At 38.6% G+C, this 23,761-nt stretch overlaps 1 protein-coding gene across 1 annotated transcript; it reads right to left on the bottom strand.

The window, feature by feature from the left end:
- Positions 1-1,876: 1,876 nt before the first annotated feature.
- LOC124253895 (ribonucleoside-diphosphate reductase large subunit-like) lies at positions 1,877-21,974 on the bottom strand. The gene is given in 20 exon segments (XM_046687748.1): positions 1,877-4,467; positions 5,466-5,654; positions 6,058-6,153; positions 6,775-6,910; positions 9,532-9,608; positions 10,140-10,361; positions 10,922-11,071; positions 11,970-12,171; positions 13,112-13,353; positions 14,073-14,156; positions 14,780-14,878; positions 14,880-14,922; positions 16,875-16,960; positions 17,354-17,430; positions 18,989-19,028; positions 19,514-19,573; positions 19,973-20,073; positions 20,582-20,759; positions 21,577-21,665; positions 21,805-21,974. Coding segments are annotated over 20 exon segments (2,373 nt in total). The 5' UTR covers positions 21,824-21,974; the 3' UTR covers positions 1,877-4,284.
- Positions 21,975-23,761: the final 1,787 nt, after the last annotated feature.

Consider the following 23,761-nt stretch of genomic DNA (forward strand, 5'->3'; position numbering starts at 1 on the left):
GAGTTTTACGAGGGTTAACGCACGTGATGGAAAAGCCAACAACATTGTAAAATGTGTCAGCGTGATATGTACATGCACGGGTATTTACATTAGCACGCTTAAGTGATGTCAAAGATCGTCAACACACAGGTTGTGGTAAAAACGATGTTGTACAAAGATGACCGGTAAATCATCAACTTTACAACTTTTTCAAGCGCAAGGCAAAGCGAAAAACACCCTCTTTTTTCAATTGAATGTTTCTCCAAAAGACATTAATGCCACCAAGATCTGCAAAAGAACATAGCAAAGAGTTATCTCCCATGACACTCTTTTAGAGACTGACGATGACATGAAATCGGGCACCGTCTCAAAACATGCAAAGAAAAGAAAGCTTGATGAAGGGTTGTGAGGGACGTCATGCGTCGGTTACATCAATCCAGTGAGTCCATATCGTCAAGCAAACTGAAGAAAATATTGTTCAAAAGAAGACCATGACATCAATGTATCAAAGCATACCATATGCAAGCTGTTGCTCAAATTTGGATCTTGATACAAGAGATTGAGCAACCAGTATTTAAAGACTTCAATAAATCTGCTTGTTTAAAATGGATTTGTGATGATTATACAGTCCCTTTAGATTTGCATGCAGGCGTAACAATGTAAACAAGATGCACGCGTGTCACACCATGTTGTTTGCTGTTCCATCGTATCATTTTACTCCCTTGTATAACTACTTCTATTTTTCATATTTTTATAAGATGGCTTCTTAAGAAGCTTTAATAATTGACATAAAATTATGAAATTTAAACCTGAGATAGGTCATAAGATATAAAGAGCGTATGCATAAAAACATTTTGAAGGCATTTTTGGTTAAAATGTAAATTGTGAAAAACGTTCCAAAGTTCAGTTGACGGACTATAGTATCTACAACAAACCAAATAGTATACACGGGTCAACTCGTGTAAACTCCAAGCAAAACTTACAATCAACAACATTCAGACAGGGTAAGTGCTGGTCTGCACAAATGAATGAATGAATGAGTTTAGTTTTAAGCCGCGCTCAGCAATATTCCCGCTATATGGTGGCGGCTTGTAAATAATAGATTCTGGACCAATCCAGTGATCAACAGCATGAGCATCGATCTACGCAAATGGGATACGGTGACATGTGTCAACCATGCCAGCGAACCTGACCACCCGATCCCGTTAGTCACCTCTTACGACAAGCACGGGTTGCTGAAGATGAATTCTAGCCCGGATCTTCACGAATCCTAGTGAAACATCATGCCTCAGTTTCAGTTGGAACACCCAACTAGACACGTATACACACAGCAAGCAGATCAGCCCTTTTTCCAAAAATATGATCGGGCCAAAAAGGGATTTGAACTCCCAGTGATGTGTACTTGGTGTATGCAGGGGGTGCAACTCCGCAAATCCAAATCATTTCATCCAGTCACCCTATATGAAAGACACTGGTTTCTAAGAACATCTTTCAAGAAGGTTGGTTGGTTTGATTTTAACACTGCTCTCAGCAATATTTCAGCTATATGGCGGCGGTCTGTAAACAAATAGTCTAAACCAGATATTCCAGTGATCAACAGCATGAGCATCGATCTACGCAAGTGGGAACCGATGACATGTGTCAACCAAGTCAGCGAGCCCGACCACCCGATCCCGTTAGTCGCCTCTTACAAGCATGGGTTGCTAAAAAGTTCTAACACGGATGGTCACGGGTTCCAACATGGTGTTGCAGACAAAATAAGAATCACATTCAGGAGGAAATTGCAATGCCAACAAACTTTTACGGATTCTGCAACACAGGGACACAACTCATTAATTGAGCCACCTGTGCCCTGCGTAAAACACAACTTGTACTAATAATAAAAGTAACGCCAAGGTTTCCTCAGTATATTTATTGCACTGAAGGTAATAAATTAATGCACAAAATCAGTATAAAATGCCTAAAAGTTGCTTTGAATTTGTTAGATTTTAAGATTTTGTCCGATACTCTGGTGGTATACTGAAAAAGCACTTACAGATAAAGACAGAGGTCTACACAGTTACTATGGCAACAGGTATACAACAAACATTAGTTCTATATACAGCACATTCACTGGACGTTGTGAACCTGTCAAAAAAGTTTAATCCGGTACTGAATACAGAGAAATGGGGTGACAGGAATCAGATCATGTTGACTGGTGTAATAACTGAAACAATTCAGTAACAATAGTAACATTTAAACTTGAACAAGGAGTCATCATAAGCTGGGGACCAATTCAGTTCTCTATCAGACAGCTGCCATTGTTTTCCTGCTGTCAATAATCCAGTCATATGACAATGGCTTATAAACATTAAGTCTGGACCAGAGACTCCATTGAATGATGTTATGATCTATGATCCAGGGGATTCTGAATGAATGAAGATTAATACCCAATTGCCACAAGTACGATATTCATTAATGGAATATACCAGGGTAAAGGTGAGTTTTAGGTTGCTCTTAGCAATATTCTGGCAGCGGACACAAGAAATGGGCTTCACGCATTGTAACCAGTGGGGAAGCCAACCGGTTCTTCTGTGAGACGAGCTGACGTTTTGACCACTAGGTTGTCCTAGGCCACCCCTCTAGTGTAAATGTTAAAGTGTTACTACAGTGTCAAAGTAACTGTACACTTGTCCCATAAAATCCTGATCGGGGTGGTGATTGGGAGTTCTTGTTTTGCAAAGCTGTCATTTCTCTAATACTATCCCGAGTAATTATATACCATGAGCACCAAATTACATGACATTCGACTTTCTCAGATTAGGTCACAACAGCTATTGGCATAACTGCAGCAATATGCAGAAGAATCTGCCACGGGCATATTGATGGCTTCAGGCTATGATACAACTATTGGAGTGACAAAGGAAACAATGACAAACAGGGTTAATTGAAACAAGTATGTTCATTTTAACCTAAATGCGAGGTATACCCTGAATAAAACTACATGTCATATGTATGTAATGTTTAACGGCACGCATAGGATGGAGGGACTTATACTACCCATGAACAACGTTCACAGACCACAGGTTTGGAAGGACAGATAATTGGTGGTTGATGATCATTGTGAAGATTTTGATCCAAGAAGAATGCAATAATGGAATGTCAAATGGCTTAGAAGAAATCCAGCAAATTTCAAATCAATGACCTTGGTTCGTGGTTCCAGCAGTACCTGGGAAAGCTCTTCAGGATAAGAAATAATTATGCATTCTTGACATTTAGCAACTGTTATATCAGGATAAATGTCAAACAAAAGCTGTGAATCCCACAAATGACTTTCAGTTTCAAGTATCTTCAACAGCTGTTACATATCATACACATCTGTATCAGCAATGTGGCTGAAAAACAACACACAGCAAAAAGACTCGTCTTTTTCGCTGAGCAATATCAGGAAACAGCACAGGTTACTGTTTTACAAACCAACTCAGAAGATCACACATGCCTCTTCAATCCTTAGTGTTAGCTATGTAAGGGTCAGGGTATGTTACACCAAACACTGCCTTCACACCTTCGATCTCCCTTTATTAGTACACTTGTTTTAATGATCATTATCAGACAGTACATTCCTATCAAGCAATCCTAGTACAATCATCAGGTTAGGTGCTTTTTTCGATCCAACACCCAAACCACTGAACATAATGGGTTGGGCACCACTTGCTGTTTAAACACCGCTTCCATTCCTCGCGGTTAGATGTGAGGTGGGGTTGGGTAAGCTATCTCTTTTGGATAAGGAGGAAAACCAATCTGTACAATTTCATCACATTTCCTTAGTGGAAATTTTTTTTATTCTGCCCATCTCCTTTGTTTTCAATAAAAAGAATAACTTATAGTCTTTAGTTCTTCCTCTGAGGATGAGATAGAGGTTAATAACAAGAGTCATGTTGGACTTACACTTCAATTATCCATCAATCATAACAATGTCAAACTTACAGCACTCGATAAATGTTCCAGCTGATCATATACTAGACATGAACTGAAACACAGTAACCATAGCAACATCTGACAGTTAACAAATACAATGTAACAGTCATATTTGTAAAACACAATATTTCGGCTATTTACTCAAGGTTCTGTGAAAGCAATCTTACATCAACACTTGGAAATGATCTTGTAACGATTCACTACAGCCATGGGCAGTTTGAGCATGAACAACTTACAATGAACATTAGCAAACAGTTTGTAGACAGTACTTGGGAGAAACTGACAGGGAAGGAGAAAGCACTTGTTTTGTCGGAGATGTTTGAGGCACGATCATCAAGTTTTATTTCTCTATCCACTGCACATGAGACAATCATCCTTGTTCTGCAGTGAGCACGCCATGGCGGCCATATTCTCTTCCTGGCTCTCTTTAGGGGTTTCCTTCTGTTGTTTCAGCTTGGACTTGTCCACAGTGAACTGAATGGCAGCTGCAGCAGGCTTTGTTCTCAGGTAGTACATACCAGTCTTGCAACCCTGTGGAGAAGGACAGACACGGTTCATTGATTTTGAAAACATACTAGCCCACAAAAACTATGAGGTGCTGTCTTAGAAAACAAGAGTCATCAGAAGATGACATATCCCCCCCGGCCCCCACATCTTTGAAAGAACAAATCATCTGACAGTTACTTAAAGGCACCACTTCAAGATCTGCCTCACATATCTGCCAAGTTTTGCTGAAAGATATTAAGAAGTTTTCGAGTTGTGCTCCGGAAACGAAACCCACCCCTCCTTTTGTGACTAAGTCTGATTGTTTCCATGGAAACCGGGAAAAATAAAAATGCCAAAAATCTGCAAATAGCAAAAGGCACCACTTCAAGATCTGCCTCACATATCTGCCAAGTTTTGCTGAAAGATATGGAGAAGTTTTCGAGTTGTGCTCCGGAAACGAAACCCACCCCTCGTTTTGGGACTAAGTCCGAATCGTTTCCATGGAAACCGGGAAAAATAAAAATGCCAAAAATCTGCAAATAGCAAAAGGCACCACCTTAGGTTATGTTTGACATATCTACCAATTTTCGTTGAAAAATATCGAACGGTCTTTGAGTTATGCTCCGGAAACAAAATGATTACGGACGGACGGGCGGACGAGGCGATGACTATATCCAACCGCATTACATGCCGGTGGGATAAAAATGCAATGATTTTATTTGTTACTTTGTAGTTGAATGACACCTGGCAATGTTCCAGCTCTATGATTTCAGCCTATAAAATTAATTTAATCTGGACCAGACAATCCAGTGATTGACACCATGGGCATTGATCTATGCAACAACATCGGCAAGCCCGACCCCCTTGATCCTGTTATTTTCTTCTGATGAATAACAAGGAAAGATCAATTTTAACTTGTATTTTCAAGGAAGATTCTCAAAAGAAGTCTGAGGTACTTTGGATTGATTTCTTAAAACTTCTTAAGTACAGCATGATTGACAGAACAATTACTCAGTAACTACGCTGACGCAAAGATGACATACCATTTTCCATGCATAGAAATGCATGCTTGTGAGTTTGCCGTAGTTGGGTTCCGCGATGTGGATGTTGAGAGACTGACTCTGATCTATGTATGCACCCCGGTCAGCAGACATCTTGATGACTGTCTTCTGGGAGATTTCCCACACTGTCTTGTACAGGTTCTTCAGGTCTTCAGGGATTTCCTCAATGCCCTGCAGACAATGGTAACAGGTCAACATTATGCCCTTTCTTAGGACTTTAATTTGAAACTAAAACTACATCAAGTTGTCATGAAGTGAGAAATTAAGGTTTTTGCATATTTTAATCCGAAACATATTTTCCAAGAATTTTATTGGAAAGGTTAATGTAAAGGTTCTGCATATTATGACAGGAAAATATTTTTAAAAATGGCAAACTATCAAAAGATCCGAGTGCCAACTTTGGTGAAGAAATATTGTAGTTTTTTAGGTCTGCTCCAGAAACAACATCCTGCATAGAAACTGTGCATTTTATTACCCCCGTCACAACTTGTTGCAGGGGACAAAAAACGGTGTCAAGAAATTTCTGCAATATGTATAACTAAATCAGGTAATCATATTGGGACAGCCCTGTTACCTGGATAGAACCTCCACTGGCTATCATCTTGTTCTTCATCTCATCGTTCCACAAGCCACGCTCCGTCAGGTCCTTCAGAAGATGGTGGTTCACCACCTGGCAAGACACAAAACAAATATTTACAACAGTGTCCCTTACACAAAATATACACCATGGAAAATTCTGGGTTGGTGGGTTGGTTTGTTGTTTAACGCCACACTCAGCTATATGGCAGTGGTCCGTAAATAATCAAGTCTGGACCAGACAATCCAGTGATCAACAGCATCAATCTACGCAATTAGTCAACCAAGTCAGCAAGTCTGACCACCCGAATCCCATTAGTCGTCTCTTACGACAAGCATGGATTGCTGAAGATCAATTCTAACCTGGATCTACACGGGTTGGCAAATATTGGGAAGCTGGAAGGTGTTTATGTAAGTTGGAATTATATTTGCCAGATTTGAAAAAGCTGTGCTCTCCTGCAACTCTGCAGTAAACTATTTCTGCTTATCTTTCTGCAATTGCAGAAACACAGAATTCACCGGGAATGACGGATACACAATCAGCCAAAACATTGTTAAACATAAAGTGTTACCACTGTTCCACCATTATGACCACTAAGTCCTTCTTCTAATTCTCTTTCAGGTACAGGCTTATAAATTCTCTTTCAGGTACAGTCTTTAAGGTCTGCAATGTGATTATGAATCTGACATCTATATGTTGATGGTGAGGACATACCTGGAACTCCCCAGACAGGACCCTCCGTGTGTAGATGTTGGATGTGTAAGGTTCGATGGACTCGTTGTTGCCGAGGATCTGCGCTGTGGATGCTGTGGGCATCGGAGCCAACAGCAAACTGTTCCGCACACCATGTCTGCAGCACAATAACAGCATTCAGTAAATTCTATATCAGTATGTGCAAAAACATTGACATAGTTCTTTCAGCCTTCAAAATTCACGCCAGTTCAATTGCCAGAGAAGAACCATTAAGTTTAAACATCATGACGGAAGTTATCATTGGCACAATCAGTTCTCATCCACCTGATGAAGAACTAAGAATACTGTCCAAAATGCTGTGTTTCTTAATCATTTTACAGAAGTTAACATCCATAACATTCCCACGATTTACGTGTATCACTTCTATAATAATACTTTGTTAACCCCAAGGAAATTTAGGTTCCATTCTAGCGCGCCAAAAGAAACAAGGTTCAAGTTAGATACACCAACACACACATATACCATGACAGAATGATAAAAAACAAACACTGAACAATATAATAGATAAAACATTTAGAAGGGAAGCATGTGAGGGTTAAATTAAAATGCACTCAATATATAATTGGGTAGATGTGCTTTATCCCGACAAAAGTAATACATGGTTGGATTCTGCAGGAACAGACACAAGTGATTGATAGTGGGTGGTGGTCCGATTAATTGAAATAATCGAAGATATTGGTCGCAGTGACTAAATGACCAAGCAATCGAATATGTTTTCTCATAATCGAACGCAACCAATCTTGGAACACTTGTTTGCATCAACAATATTTTTCACAAGGTTGGGTTTGTCTGTATCATTTAATTTACATTTCATTAGCACCACAAGCAATTACCAAGTCATGATTTAATTTATCGTAAAAAATCCAGGAAATCTGTGTTCCTAACATACTAATCATCCTTTAAATATGTGCAATTTGCAAATGGATTTTGTGCAATTTGCAAAGAACCCAAATTACTACATGTTTTTTCTTTATTTTTTTGTGTGTGCATTAACAAAGACAACAGGAACATTTGATAAATGACGCTAACCAATTATTTTAGATGACTGATCGGTTGTAATGGACCAATCATCAATTATGCGATTTTAACCAGTTCCCAACACTAGTGATTGATCATTCGTAACTACTCGTGGTTGGCCCTCGTACCCCCCTCTCGTGGCCATGTTTACGACTGGGCCCTGTCTAAGCACAAACGGGCATGGAGATGAAAATAGTCTAGTACTATTGCCAAGGAAAGATAACTCTAAATTTCCATACATGGCTCCTAGAATATCCTATATCCCATGGGAAAAACAGCAAAACAGTCATTCCCTTTGTAAATATGTTTCAGTGTTCAAAGTTTCTGATCCTTTAGCTCAAAGTTTATGTTTAAATTGTGCTTTGCATAGTTTAGTGAAGTTTCAAACTTTAACGGTGCCACCATTTTTCTGCTTCGAAATGCGTTTAACTATGCGCAATTTTGATTGGTTTGATACGATTCTTGGCAATAGGCGAGTAGTTACGAATGGTGATTGATGAGTTGTGTGCTGACATGTTTGGGCTGCACAGGTGAGGACTTTCAGGTTTTTAATCAAGGGGCTGAAATGACTTGATGCAGTGACTCCATGAAGTGATGACAGATTTATTGGATGAGATTGATTATCAATGAGATGGTTTTGAATGGGGGACGCCACAACTTTGTTTGAAGGAAATACAAGCAAAGTGAGGTGAAATTCGATGAGGGACATAAAAGGGAGATAACTCACAACAGCCACTGACAACAGTAAGAAAGAGACATAAAATTCAAAGTTCACTCCCTTGCCATGAAGATGTAAGTTAGGTTGCATTGGTGCATGTTGTCTGCAGCAAATACAATCAAGACTGTCATTGCACAAAACACCTTTAGAACTAAGACTGTTATTAACGTTAAGATGTAGGAGATACAATTATTACCCACGTGGTCAACGTATGGGTAGTTGCATACTAATCGTATCGCGTTGACCTGTGTCGTAACGACTTGACCTGAGATTCTAACGATTTGATTGGATAACCGATGACCTCTCAATTAGGTCACATTCTGACATAACTATATTTTCATTCATAACAAACACGTGAATTCATTCATTCTACAACTTAAATGCATTGTGGGAATGTAAGCATCGAGAACGTTGCCATGTCGCTGTTTAATTGTTAGTCGAACTGAGACATTATATCCGTCGAAAAACATAAATGCAATGTTTCCACCAGTGATGTTAGCCGAATGAAGCAACTGCAAACCAAGAAATGGGGTGCTACGGAGTAGTTTACTATAGGAGGCTGTTCGAGGCCATGACAACTGACATGCATCGTGACGTCGGTTACCAAGGCAGTGACGTCATTTTGTGTGACGTCATGCAAATATTGTACTACAGTACAAAACTCTTCCATAACCCCTTTATGAAACCGGTTTTGGGTTTGAAACCAAAATATTAACAAAAATACGCTATTTTGTCAGTTTAATGCATGTAAGACGTGGGTAATAAATAAAATACCACACTCGGTCTCATTACATACGAATTATACGAAACTTCGTGGCCTTCCTATGTTATCTGACCTCGCTTTCGCTCGGTCAGATACCACAGGAAGGACACTTGTTTCGTATAATTTGTATGTAATGAGACCTCGTGTAGTATTCTCTATTTACCTTAGGGATAAGAATGCTTTGTACATCAACACCTAGAAGGGAGCAAGTGAAACTTACTTGGCAATTCTGGCTCTCAGACTTGTCCAGTCAAGTTTGGTGACTGGCTTCACACCCCACATGTCAAATTGTAACACCTGCAAGGAGACAACATCAGCAACATAGAGAGAATGTTGACAGGGAGATGGTTTCCCACACCTTGGAATAATTATTTCAGTTATATCTTGGAATGGAGCAAAGCCTGAAGTGACTCAGGTCTCGGAGCAGGTAAAACCAACAAACATGGATAAACCCTCTGTAGAGTGAAATGTTGCACTTCCTATTCTTGCTTACTTTACACTTGTTAGACTAAATCTGATTTGCAATCTGGCTACATCAAAGCAGAAGAATATATATACAGTTGCCCACAATATTTGGCCAAGCTTGCAGCAAATGTCGGTAGAAATTATAACATTCTGATTTATGTCTGTGTAAAGGTTATGGCTTGGAAAATGAGCCAACATGAGCAAGAGACTTTTACATCACTGTTATGCTAAATATCAATAAATATAAGTAAACAGAAAACTCAGAAGTTTGAAAAAACAAACAAGATGAAGACATCTTTATATCTGACTGACAAATATTTTGGAATCTTACAGCCACTGAAGCCATTAATCTAAATTACTTACCCCCTTGCTGACCGGGCTCCCCTTGTACGTTTGATAGGGTCCTTCCTTCTCTGCCAGCTCACAACTAGCCTCCAGGGCAGCGAAGTAGATGTGTTCGAAGATTTCCTTGTTCAGTAACTGGGCCTCCTCACTTTCGAAGGGATAACGCATCAGGATGAAAGCATCAGCCAGCCCTTGAACACCCAGACCGATTGGACGATGGCGGAAGTTGGAGTTTTCAGCCTGTAGATATTTGTAGAAATGAGATTATCCATAAATATAGAAATTCCATTTGTTAGGCAATATTTAGTATTTCAGTAATATTCCATTAACATCACAGATTGGGACAGTAGGACTGGGCTTCACACATTGTACCCATGTGGGGAATCAAACCCAGATCTTTGGGGTAACATGCTCACGCTTTATTCACTGGGCTAACAACACCCTACATATTTCACATATAATGAACAATAACATATTAGGACCAATTTGTAGGAAATCTACACAAACCCTCTCAGTTTTGTCTTTATTGCTTATAATGAGAATATTTTAACAAAGGTCTAAATTTGCTCAGTGAGTTAATGTTATACATTGCAAACACTATTCCAGCTATGCTAGCCTCTGAACAACTCATTGATTCTGCCGTTCATAATGGGGTATTCTCAAACATTCTTAACTTCACAGTCACTAATATTGTTCAGTGAAATGCTCGGACATGGGTTTACCTGGAGCAGTGACTTGTTACGGCTTGATATTTGTCACTAACATCATATAAGACTTTAGGGGTTGTCACATGTGCTTACCTCTTTGACTGGGTAGTAGTTGACATCGATGATCTTGTTGAGATTCCTCACAGCAACCTTGGTCACCGCCCGCAGTTTGCCAAAGTCATACGTTCTGTCAGGTTTCACATACATGTTCAGGGCTATTGAAGCCAAATTGCACACAGCGACCTGTATAACAAACAGAAAATACATCATGTTGCCGTATATTCAATTGAACATACCTTGTGACTTCCAATGCTCAACAGATTTGTAAAGGTTTGTTGTTTTAAAGCCAAACTGTACCATTCAAGATACATGAAAGCAGCCTGTAGATATTCTAGTCAGAACAAATCCAGTGATTGATCTCATGAATGACTGTTCATCTCAGCCGAGGCCTAAAACAAAAATGTTGTGGTTCCGATTACCCGACCGACCCTTGAATTCTGGTGCCGACCCTATTTTTTTAAAGTGGAATGAATAAAATAAGCTTTCAGATACCATTGATTTTTTTTTGCTGATAGAGAAAGTTGATATGATGGCCGCAGGCTGGACTGAACTAACAATTATACATTGATATATGTGTTATTAGTTTGTACTTTACTTCTAAAAAAAAAAAAAATGTAAACAAAAAAAATTCCGACCTACCTACGCTAAATTTGTAAGAGGTTTAATCGGAACCACAACATGTTTTTGGGGGCCTGAGTTGGCAGAAGAATTTTAGGTTTTTTAAAAAGACTAGTCAGGACAAATAGCATAAAATGTGTTCAGCTTTATCAACAGGATAAGTAAATCCTTGAGAACTGCTTCTGAATAACAAGCCACAAGATCCAGTTAAAATGTTATTCTGTCATAAATGTCCACACCTTTCCAATTATTTTCAGTTGGTAAAGTGTTCCTTACCAGTCACTGCATTTATTTACAGACTAAGTAAGTACATGTATCAAAATATTTCTTCTCTTAAATAACGAATGTACTGGTATTTAAAAAAGCTACTGATCAAGAGAACTGGTAAATTCATAACTGAACAGAAATACTGCAAGTGTTGTGGTCCGCTTCCATTGCCCACAGTGTGTGTTGTACAACTCACCTCATCAGGAGCGTTGTACTCAACGATCTCTGTACACAGATTGCTGCATTTGATGGTGCCCAGGTTCTGCTGGTTGCTCTTCCTGTTGCAGTGGTCCTTGTACAGCATGTAGGGGGTGCCGGTCTCCGTCTGAGACTCGATGATGGCGTACCACAACTGCTGAGCCTTGATCACCTTACGACTCTTGCCAGCCTTCTGGTACCTGAAGAAGTGAGCAAGTTGTGACTAAGACTGCTTTGAGCATTAAGAATCCATGTCAATTGAACACTCTTTCAGCTATATATTAGAGATGGAGAAAAACACCAGTGCACCAGTGAATCAGTCTTTTATTTACTTCCAAAACAAAGCATCAAAGTCACATTTTGGAAGAATTTACAATACACCAGTGCAATGGTGAATCAATTGTTTTTCTTCCAAAAGAAGCATTGATCAAAGTCACATTTGCAAACAAGCGATGACATATCCCCCTGTTCCCACAATTCAAAAGAATTAATCATCATATATCACAGCAGGACCTTCTACAAAGGTGAAATGTCAAACTTTGTGAAAGTATTCCTATCAGTTGACCAACAAGAGTATTTACCGAACGATCACAAAACTACCACCATTATCATGGACCATAATATTTGTATGTCAGTTCATTTGGTGGCAAAGATACAAATTTTTGAATGTCACACAATATATGAAATTCTGCATTGTGCATGCAGAAGCAAATAACAGTTATGGGAAAAACATCCCTGTGAACTTATGTTGCCATGGAAACAGAATTTTGTTTTATAATTTCTAATAACCCCTTAACAGCAAAAGACTGATCATGGACTGACAGACAAAATGCAGGATGGACAGATAAACTGATTACTATATCACTGTATATTACATACCAGGGTTAAAAATACTGATTCCTACATTAAATGTTACATAAAACAAACACTAAATAGAATTGAAAATGTAAATATTTTCATCGACAGCGAAATAACTGCCACTGGCAGACAATCAACTGTATCTCAAACGTTAACACTGTTGATAGAGTTACCCCCCTTCCAGTGCTACCGGAAAGTCGAAAAATTTGATTGGAGAAGTTGACCTGCCATCCTACAACACCAGTAAATTCATTATGTCTACGCATCTTCACAGGCACCTACCCTTCATAGAGCTTCTTAAACTCCTCTCCCCACACATCAGCCAACCCCGGGCACTCATGGGGACACATCAGAGTCCACTCTGCATTCTGTTCCACCCTCTCCATGAACAGATCGGGCAACCACATGGCGTAGAACAGATCCCGGGCCCTCGTCTCCTCCTTCCCTACGTTCTTCTTCAGATCCAGGAACTCGAAGATGTCCGAGTGCCATGGCTCCAGGTAGATGGCGAACGCACCCGGTCTCTACAAAATCAATGAATGAATGTATCATTATCTAAATAGCTATTAGCAGTGTTCAGCATGTTTGGGTCATGAGTAAGTTTAGTTTTACGGTGCTTTTGGCAATTTTCCAGCAATATCATGGGGGGACCACAAGAAATTGGCTTCACACATTAACACAGGTCTTCAGAGTGATGGGCGAACACTTTAATCATTTGGCTACAACTTAAGGTGTTGGGGTCCTTGAGGGTTGCTCCAATACCAGGGGTGGAAATAACCCATTGCCCGACGCCCGAGTCCAGTGTGTTTTTCTGTCGGGCAAGCAAATTTGTATATCACACTGTACCGATGTCCAGTTGACTTTCCAATATTAATTATGTTGTTTATTTAAAAAATCAACAAGAAAACGGCCGGTATAGTGGAAAACTTATCAGGGCAAGTGATTTTACATGTGCCAGTGTACCGGAGTACACTAGCAATTTTAGAGTTATTTCCACCCCTGAATAGTAATTTAAACCAAGCAATTCCCCTATATCTCATGCTTGAGTCAAACACGCCTTTATCTGTTAATGGCTCGAGTCTTAATTACTAATATCAGTGACTTATCTCGGCCAACATGTAGGCCAATATCGAGCCCCAAAACTGTTAAAAGTAAGTAAAACCTCCAAAATTAGAATTAAAACTTTTCCAATTCATTATGTGCCGTGTTACAGTTGCTCACTTGTCTCAAGTTAATTGGTTACCTTGTTGCCGCCTTGGTCGACGTAGCGAGCAGTATTGTTGTACACTCTCAACATTGGAATGAGGCCATTAGAAGTTCCATTGGTCTGGAAGCAGAGAACATCGGATTCAAGTATTACTACAATACAGGCTCAAAATGAAATCTCTGAAATTTTCAAGGAACCCAAGGCAAGCATTCAATGACTTTCACTTGCCTAATGATAAAATTTGCTTTAGCGAACATGAGGCAGTTATTACATTTCTGTAACATCATTTCTGTTTACCATCTGGTAAGTTACTGACAGAATTTTATCATCTGGACCTGTAGCAAATGACATTTTCTTTAAATAAAAATCTGGTCAAAATCTAGTTTTACACTTATGAATGAGGTCTATGAAAAATGTGTTTGTTTCTACAGGAGATTTGGAAGTTCCTACTCTACATGTATCCAAGCTTCACCCTTATTCATAATAATTACATGTTAGTTAATTGACAGGACCAGCAAATATTTGAATGTGCCAATATTTTTAGTCATGGTGGCCACATGAATCATTAAATCTGTAACTTTGGAGAAACACAGTGTGTTATTATGAGTGCCCAAGATTACCATGGTTTGAACACTATTACAAGTATTATAAATTGTGCATCACTACAAAACAAATAACAATCACGGCTGCCCTTTTAACAGACAGGTGAAACTCTGCAATCTTAACGGTCCGACTGTACTCACGCCTGCAATATAGCTGCCCGTAGATCTGATACAATGGACGTTGAGACCAATACCCCCTGCAGACTTGGAGATGAGAGCGCATTTCTTCAATGTGTCGTTAGATACCATCGATGCTGTCAGAATCCATGGTCAACAGGAAACAGCTGAAATACACAGTATTCATTCATGTTAGTTTAAAGCTTACATGCAACGCAAAACACAACTTTACAGATTCTGTGATACCTTTCGGTATGGACTTACAGTAACAAATTATCAAATATGCAAATTCAACTTCCAAATTTGAAAAATAAAGCAATGAAAAAATCATCACTAAATCAGAGTTCAAACGATTCACTAAAAAAACCCAGCTGGGGTGAAAAGTGGTTTCAATAGCTGTGCTGCTGCTGCACATACATAGTGCATGCAGAGTGAATAGGTTCAAGCGTGGCTGTGTTTTGAACCGGGATGCCTATACACACAACAAAGGATTGCGTTTTAATTTATGTTTATTTTGTTGGTTGCATCTCAGAAGCAGATGGCACTATTGACTGGGAGGAAATGATTTAACCTGTATATATCTATACAGATGCCAAGCTTAAGAATAATCAGCATGTTTAGGAATACCAAGTAAAAGCATAATGAATTTGATAGACTGTATCACTTTCAAAAAATGGCTCTTGCTTTTCCTGATTGCCTCATTTTCCAATAATAGTAATATTATACAAACAAGTTAATATTAACACCAGCAGTACTTCCCCGTTTCTAATCTATCAAGCAACAGGACTTGCATGTTTAACCTGGCAACTATCAGGTTTGGTTTATCTGATGTCCTGAACCAGCCAATGAAAGTCTTTGTTACACTTAGTGCCCGCCCACCCACTCTGACTGGGTTTGGTATCCCGGTGCTTCATTTCGAGGAAGTAAACCCAAGTACAAAAAGTTTTTATTGCACATTTGATGTCATTTTTGCAACAACGCTTTAGCGAAGAAAAAAATTTTGTTTTTGTTTTTTCATAATCAGCAATGTATATTATGTCATGAATAAATGATAATTGCGCATATTTTAATTATGTTTATTGTGTTGTTCCTATTGTTGCATCTATGCTTTAACTTGTATATCTATACAGATGCCAAGCTTTAAGAATAATCAGTCAATGCGAGAAGCAATAAGCGTTTTAGTAATATTATACAAACAAGCAATATTAACACCAGCAGTACTTCCCCGCTTCTCAAGCAACAGGACTTGCATGTTTAACCTGGCAACTATCAGGTTTGGTTTGGTTGATGTTTAACACCGACTCAGCAATATTCCATCTATATGCCAAGGCCTAAGAGGGTTTGATTCCCCACATGGGTGCAATGTGTGAAGCCCATTTCTGGTGTCCCCCTCACAGTGATATTGCTTGAATATTGCTATGTTTAAGCTATGCTTTAACTTGTATATCTATACAGATGCCAAGCTTAAGAATAATCAGTGTGATAATGGTAAATTATCAAACCTCACTCCATCTATATGGCAGCCGCTATCTGTAGTGCAATATTCCATCTATATGAGCAGGTTCGATTCCCCACATTGCAGTTTTATGCCACATTGCTTGAATATTTTGCAATATATACAGCTATATGAGTGGCGAAGTTTAGTTTTATGCCACTGTAGATATTACAGCTATATGGCGGCAGTCTGTAGATATTCGAGTGTGGATCTGACAATCCAGTGATCAACATCATGAGCATCGATGTACGCTATTGGGATACGATGGGATGCTTTAGCCGACACAGTGAGCCTGAACACCCGATCCTATTAAATGCCTCTTTCGACAAGCATGGGTTACTGAAGAGTAATTCTAACCAGGATCTTCACAGGTACAACAGTAGGACTTGCATGTTTGAACCTGACAAACGATCAGAGACCCTGATTACTGGATAGTTCAACAGTATGTGAATTGAAAGTCTGGTTTCCATGGTCATCTTTGTCATGCCAGAAAATGTTGTATGTGACTGATGCATCAACAATTTCCTCGTCAAATATTTTATGCATATTAATAAATCATGAATAAGAAATGAAGAGAAAAAAAAGGGGATAATTCAGGGATGACAAGAGCTGTTAAAAACTTACCTGGAGAGTTGTGGTCGACGTGTGCCAGCATTGAACAGAGTTGGGGAGGCATGTGTGAACCACTTCTCGGACAGGAGGTTGTAAGTCTGAAATAAGAGCATTTTTTTACCGGGATACAAATGACTTCCACTAAAAATTACAATATGGCCACTTACATAGCGCTGAATCCACGCCACAGGACATGCTCTAAGCTCTAATGATGGAAATCATTTCCCAGGTTAACTCAAGCTGCGTGTGAGGCGCTAGCAGGTAGTCATAACATATCCCACCCGGGTACCCATTTTCTGCAGGGTGAACAGAGGCAATTTTGAACACACTTGCCTAAAGTGAGACCACATGTGTGCTTTGTTGTGGGGCAGTATAAAAGTTCTAGAATCTACCAAAGTCAAAGAATATCGATTTCTTTGTGACTAGAGTTGTTTATAACTCTTACATTATTGGAAAACAAATTTTTGTCTGTGTCAGGTGTCTGCACCTACCTCAATGGCAGCTTCCAGATCATCTCTGTGGATGCCCACCGAAACTCTCATCAACATGTGTTGAGGACGTTCAGCAACTGAAACATCAGATTTAAAAAATGCAACATACATACCCATCGCTGCATGGAAAGAAAATTTCACTCTTCACTAAAATTCCCATATTAGAATTAGTGTCACTGCAGTTTTTCGTTCTAATATACAATTGAAAAGATGTTACAGAACACACCTAAGTCTTTCATATTACAATAATTAATCACTAACAACATTCAGTCGAAAGAATGGAGTAGTTATATTAAAACAGTAACTCTGAAACTGGAGTGGTATGAGAAGTGTCCTTCTTTTAACACTAAACACCAGTGAAGTCTTTCATTATTTGGAGCCATACTAGTAGAAATAGGTGTAAAATACCAAATTAAACTCACTGACTATACATTTCAGTCGGATTTTACAAAAAAAACAACCTAACAAGATTAGGATACAGTCTTCGAACTCACTCTCTTCTGTTAACCTGCGGTTAACATACCAGCCTACATTCTAGTGGTATGCAAAGTATGCTCAGAGAGTTATGTCCCTTGTAAATACACAACTAGTTCCATTTCACAAAGTACACAATTGTATCCTTACTTGCAGGCTAGCATATGTCTTTGATCGTGAGGTAATGTGCATGTGTGACTGGTTGCCAGGTAAACGCCACATAGGCACGGAGTTAATTTGTGATTGAGTAAGGAGTCAACCCAGAACTGAATATGCCTTTCAAATGATATGTATTACAATGTTTCTCAGAATCGGCAAATTGGGGAATAATATACACATTAGTGGTGGTACGATTAATTGAAATAATCAAGGTTTGGTCGCAGTGACTAAACGACCAAGCAATCGATCATGTTTTCTCATAAACGAACACAAACAATTCTGGAACACTTGTTTTCATCAACAATATTTTTCACAAGGTTGGTTTTATCTATTACATTTCATAAGCACTACTAAGTCATGATTGAATTCATCTTAAAGACACCAAGAAATTTATGTTTCTAACATACTAGTCATCCTTTAAAGATGTGAAATTTTGCCCAAAACACCCCCAAAATAACAGGGTTTTTTCCTTATTTTTTGTGTGCATTAACAAATTTCATAAATGCCGCTAACCAATTATTTTCGATGATTGATCGGTGGTAATAAACCAATCATCAATTATGAGATTTTAACCAATTCCGAACACTAGCAAACATGAAGTTTTATGATTAACTATGGTTTAAGTTGATATCTACACAGACTTTCATTCACACTGAAAATTTCGTTGTGATTAATTGACAAAACAGCATACTTTACATATAATTTATATATAAAAAAATAATTCCTCAAAATCAAATCTAAATTTCTGTTATCAAGACCATTAAGTGTATTTTTATGGCTTTAGTATGTAGGAAATAGGCTCTGCATGTACAATCTGTCTGTCACTGTGAAACACTTGAGCTCCCAATATATTGCAATACGTATCGAAATAGGATACCTGAATTGCAATTTATTGCAATACAATTTATTTGCCAACAGCCCTAGTAAGGTCAGAACTTGATCTTAATGGCAGGTCACGTCATGGTTGGATTATGTATTGAGTTGCCTCCCTTGGACACTTACCCTTTCCATCAATCTTCAGCAAGTAAGATCGTTCAAGAGTCTGAGGAAAACAAATATGAACAGTTTAGATAAAATTAACCTTCTTTCTGCAGCATATATCTTGTTTTTCTCCATATGTTATTCAAAACAAAAAGGAAGTCTCAAACATAAGCCTTGGGCCTCAAGCCCAAGCCGAGTTAAATTCTGTTCAATCCAGCAAATTCAACTGATAAAAATCCATATATCAAATTCTACTGATAACGAATCCCTTTATCTATGAGCCCCAGATTGTTAAAAAGGCAACTTAAATTAGTATTGACAGTTCCCATATTTTATCTCACCATTTTGAACTACTTCTGGACGCCGCTTTCGATTACCTTCCATGTAATTATTGTGTACATTTTTGTGAATTGTGTACACATTCATTTTGAGACCATTGTGATGCAAAAAGAATTTCCTCCGGGATAATAAAGCTATATCTTATCCTAGCGTAGCCAGCAGACTTAAAAGTGTCTGACCGAGCCTGAAATATAAAGCTCCACATACCTTGAACCCAAAGAAGTTGTAGTTGAAATCACGATCATATATCACAGCAGAATTCAGTTTCTGTAAAAGATAACACAAGGAGTTAAAACATGGTCTCCACATTATGTTGAATTGTGTGGGTCATTAAACACTCTTTGTCTGCCTTACAACGGCTCAGTGACAATCACACCCTAGCAAACTAAGTACATATTTCATTAAAAACAGCCTGTGGTATAAGTATGAAGTAGACAAACAATTTACAACTGACTTTTTTCAACAAGAATTACCACATCGAGTTTGCATAAATGCAGATAAAAAAGATGGAATCCTGACTTCAGATGGAAATATCATGTGTTAACCTGGCAAATATTTTTATAACATATGTTATATTTGGGATTACACTTTCTTAGTAAAGTATTTTTAGCAAATATTTTTTTCTTTTTTTTCTGTCCACTATGAGCTCATCGTGGTTGGACTTACATCACTATTTTTCATAATGATTTCGTGGATGTCGTCAGCGATCATTGGGGACTTTTTCCCAGTCTTTGGATTCACCCATTTGTGTAGATCCTCCATCACATCTGGAAAAGAAAATTAACATTAATTCACTTTAAATAATTGTCATCAGAGAGATTTTACCAAATGAATTTGCTAATATCTAAATCTTGCAAACAACTTTTTATCATAAGATGTGGTCACATTGATCAACTAATATATAAAGGATCACAAAATGGAATTCAAATATGCAGTGTGAGTGAGTTTAGTTTTACGCCCCACACAGCAATATTCCAGATATATGGTGGCGGTCTGTAAATAATCGAGTCTGGACCAGACAATCAAGTGAGCAACAGCATGAGCATCGATCTGCGTAATTGGGAACCGATGACATGTGTCAACCAAGTCAGCGAGCCTGACCACCCGATCCCGTTAGTCGCCTCTTACGACAATCATGCGTTACGGAAGATAAATATTCTAACCCGGACCTTCACGGGTCAAAATATGCAGCACAGAGAGAACAGTTCCTTCACCATGTGTCCACTGCAGATGCCTGAATTGTGACAAAGGGGCATGACTGGATGTTAAACTTACCACTGAAGACTTTCTTTGTCTCCTTGTGAAGATTAGAGACAGCAATGCGGGCAGCCAGTTGAGCGTAGTCAGGGTGCTTTGTTGTCATGGTAGCAGCTGTTTCTGCTGCCAGATTGTCAAGTTCGATGGTTGTCACTCCATGATAGAGACCACTGATCACCTTCAGAGTTATGGCGGTCTGCAACATCAGACTAACCATTGTAGACAGCAGAGACACAATTCTTATCTTCACATAGTACTATTGCCATATCAAATTCCAACCAAATGGGTCATACAAGTCAACTTTGAAGTAGGACTCTTGCTATTTAAAAACAACTGATGTACTTCTTCAGATCTAACAAGAATGTTTTGTTGATCATCAAATATTCATTTCTGTCAGCAAAAGAACAAAATACAGCTGTGTTTGAAAAACATTTTTACTGCCAAATGATGTCATTTAATGAAGCTAAGAAACTGAAATGCACAAAGTTACCCCCACTTCCCTGCATGTCAAAAACAAAATAGCTGGACACCCCCCACCCTTATAGTACATGTGTACAAACTTGATGACATTAACCTTCCCAGAAAAAAATGGGTGACCTCCACTACATTCAACATCACGTACCCCCTAAGCCACATTATGAACGGTGCCCAATTATGATTACACAATAGAAAGTGGTCAAAAAGGGTAAGAGTTCCTCCCGTTCACCCATCCCAAATAATATTTACAAATATACTAAAATTATTAACATATGCAACATATGTTATATTTGGGATTGCACTTTCTCAGTAAAGTGTAATCTTAAATATATCATATATGTCACAGGTCCCAAAGTATATGCAAATAAATAATAATTTTTACACACATTACAGAAATCGAACACGTCCAGTGATGATCTTAAGTTAATAAGTTGCAAATAATCGCACTGCACAATAGGGTACTTTTAAACTTCAAATTTCAAGTTCCCGCCATATATCAACAGATCCCAACAGACAAAGAATATCATCTCTCATACCGGGTCAACAAATTCCATATTAAGTCCATAGCACAACTTGGATATTCTGGAAGTGATTTTGTCGAACATAACTTTCTCCTGACGGCCATCTGAAAAAACAAACATTTATTACTGACCTGACTATATTTCAAGTTTTGTTCGTCGACACAAACAACTGATCTGTCGATCACAAAAAACAAGTATTGAACGCGTTAAACATAAACAACGACAGCTAAAATTAATACTAACCTCGTTTAACGACGTACATCTTGGCTTGAAAGTGAAGATCTCTGGTTCTTGAAGACCGATGATAGTTGTCAGAAGCAGTCAACTTACGGACCTTCTTTCCCTCCAAATATGTTTGAGCGCGGGTAAAATGTCACGTGATGATCACAAAGTGCGATTTTAGTCGTCGCGGAGGGTCGCGGAGGCGGGGCCGTATCTTACGCTGGTTCTCGGCTCTCCATGCGCGTCGCCAACTTGCGCTGGGCCCTTAAGCTGGGCCCCGTCTCGCATATCGCAGAGACGATGGCTGAGAAGGCCTACGAAAAGCCAACATTGACAATGTTATGTCATTTTCCATTGGTTGCTATTTTTAGACGACCGCGCTATCCTTCATCGGAAGACATCCAAAACACATTTTGTATCGTTTTCAAAAATCGGTTATGCAGGCGCTTGAAAGACCTTTGAAAATATAAATTGTTCATATTTTCTGGAAACTTCTTTTTCAAATTCTTACTTTCTGTTATTGTACATATTTGATATCAATATTCACGAGAAATAATAGTAAACGTAAATATTCGTTTTATTTGCGTGAAAGGACCGTCGCTTTTTAAATGCACACCCAAATTTCCCTATGCGACAAAGATTTTTATTATAAGCTTGTCAGAAAACTGTGAGCGAATAAAATCATCTCTGATGTATGTACGACACAAATATGCAGGTAATTTATACATGTGGACATCGGTCGAGGCACGCATACAAATTAAATCTCGTATTGCAAATATTCTAAACTTTCCTCGCGGATGACGTTAGAAAGGTATGTGTGTCTTAGAGTGGGTAGGTGTGCCAACACTGGCACAAAATCAGTAGTAAGGCGGAAAATGAATTTAGACAAGTGTCAGCAGATCTAAATGTATTCTACATCTGAACATAATGTTATAGTCGAAGGACCGTAGATCCAATGCAATGTCCACTTTTCAGATCCTATGAAACTGCGTCACAAAATACTTCCGCATCCAGTGGTACTATTTTCAGTAATTTCATTACATTTGAAGATATGGCTAGTACTCTATTAATAATAATGCAAAATTAGTCAAAATACATCTACACTAACAGGAGAATATGGGAATCTAAGAACTAAATTATGTATCAGATATATATACACTTTTATTCCTCCAATGGAGAGTACAAGGGAATGCGAGAAAAGTTAAGATAGTTTTAAGTTAACAAGAGAAGCGCATAGAATATTCATGCATTACAGGTCGCGTAGAGTCGTTAACAACAGTCAGTGTGTACAGCTCAGTCTCCTCGCCAGAGAGCAGTACTGGGGGGCGGCAGGAAAGTAGGCTGCACACCAGGGCCCACTTGCACAGAGCAATCTTAGTTACAATCAATCTTAGGGCCTTACAATCAACTTTACAATCACCATACAATTGCCCTAATCCACTTGCACAAAGCCGATCTTAGAGCGATTGTAAGACGGCATGTATTTAAGATCGCGATCTTAGCTAAGATCGAACCCTTCAACGGTGGAGGTACGAATTTCTTAAACTCGACTCCCGTCTACAGTTGTCTGAAAGTGCGCATAGCATGCTTCGCAAATAAAAAGTGATACTGGTCCCAGCACACAATACATACCTCCCTCAATCGCACCTTGCAGAATTTTCATGAAAAAGTCCCAGAAATCTTAGAAGGAACCGATTACGTGGACGATAGCATATATTTTTCTACATTCTAACTGTCTTGATTTATGAACTGAGAATGTGATATTGCAACCACAGAAATACCTACCCATGTTTTATGAAAATACTGAAATACGAAAAATACATGAATAAATTTGAATCTAGATTTAGTGACTTAATTATGGAACTTAAAATAACAAATATAAACGGTATTTCCTTATGATATAACACCTAAATGTATGATTTGCCAATGGTTGTCAATGAGACATTGTTTAAAACGCAGCTGTTGGTGGCGGTGGGGT

Source organism: Haliotis rubra, unplaced genomic scaffold (genome assembly GCF_003918875.1).
Source record: "Haliotis rubra isolate DU_JTF1 unplaced genomic scaffold, ASM391887v1 Scf558, whole genome shotgun sequence".
Taxonomy (NCBI): Eukaryota; Metazoa; Mollusca; class Gastropoda; order Lepetellida; family Haliotidae; genus Haliotis; species Haliotis rubra.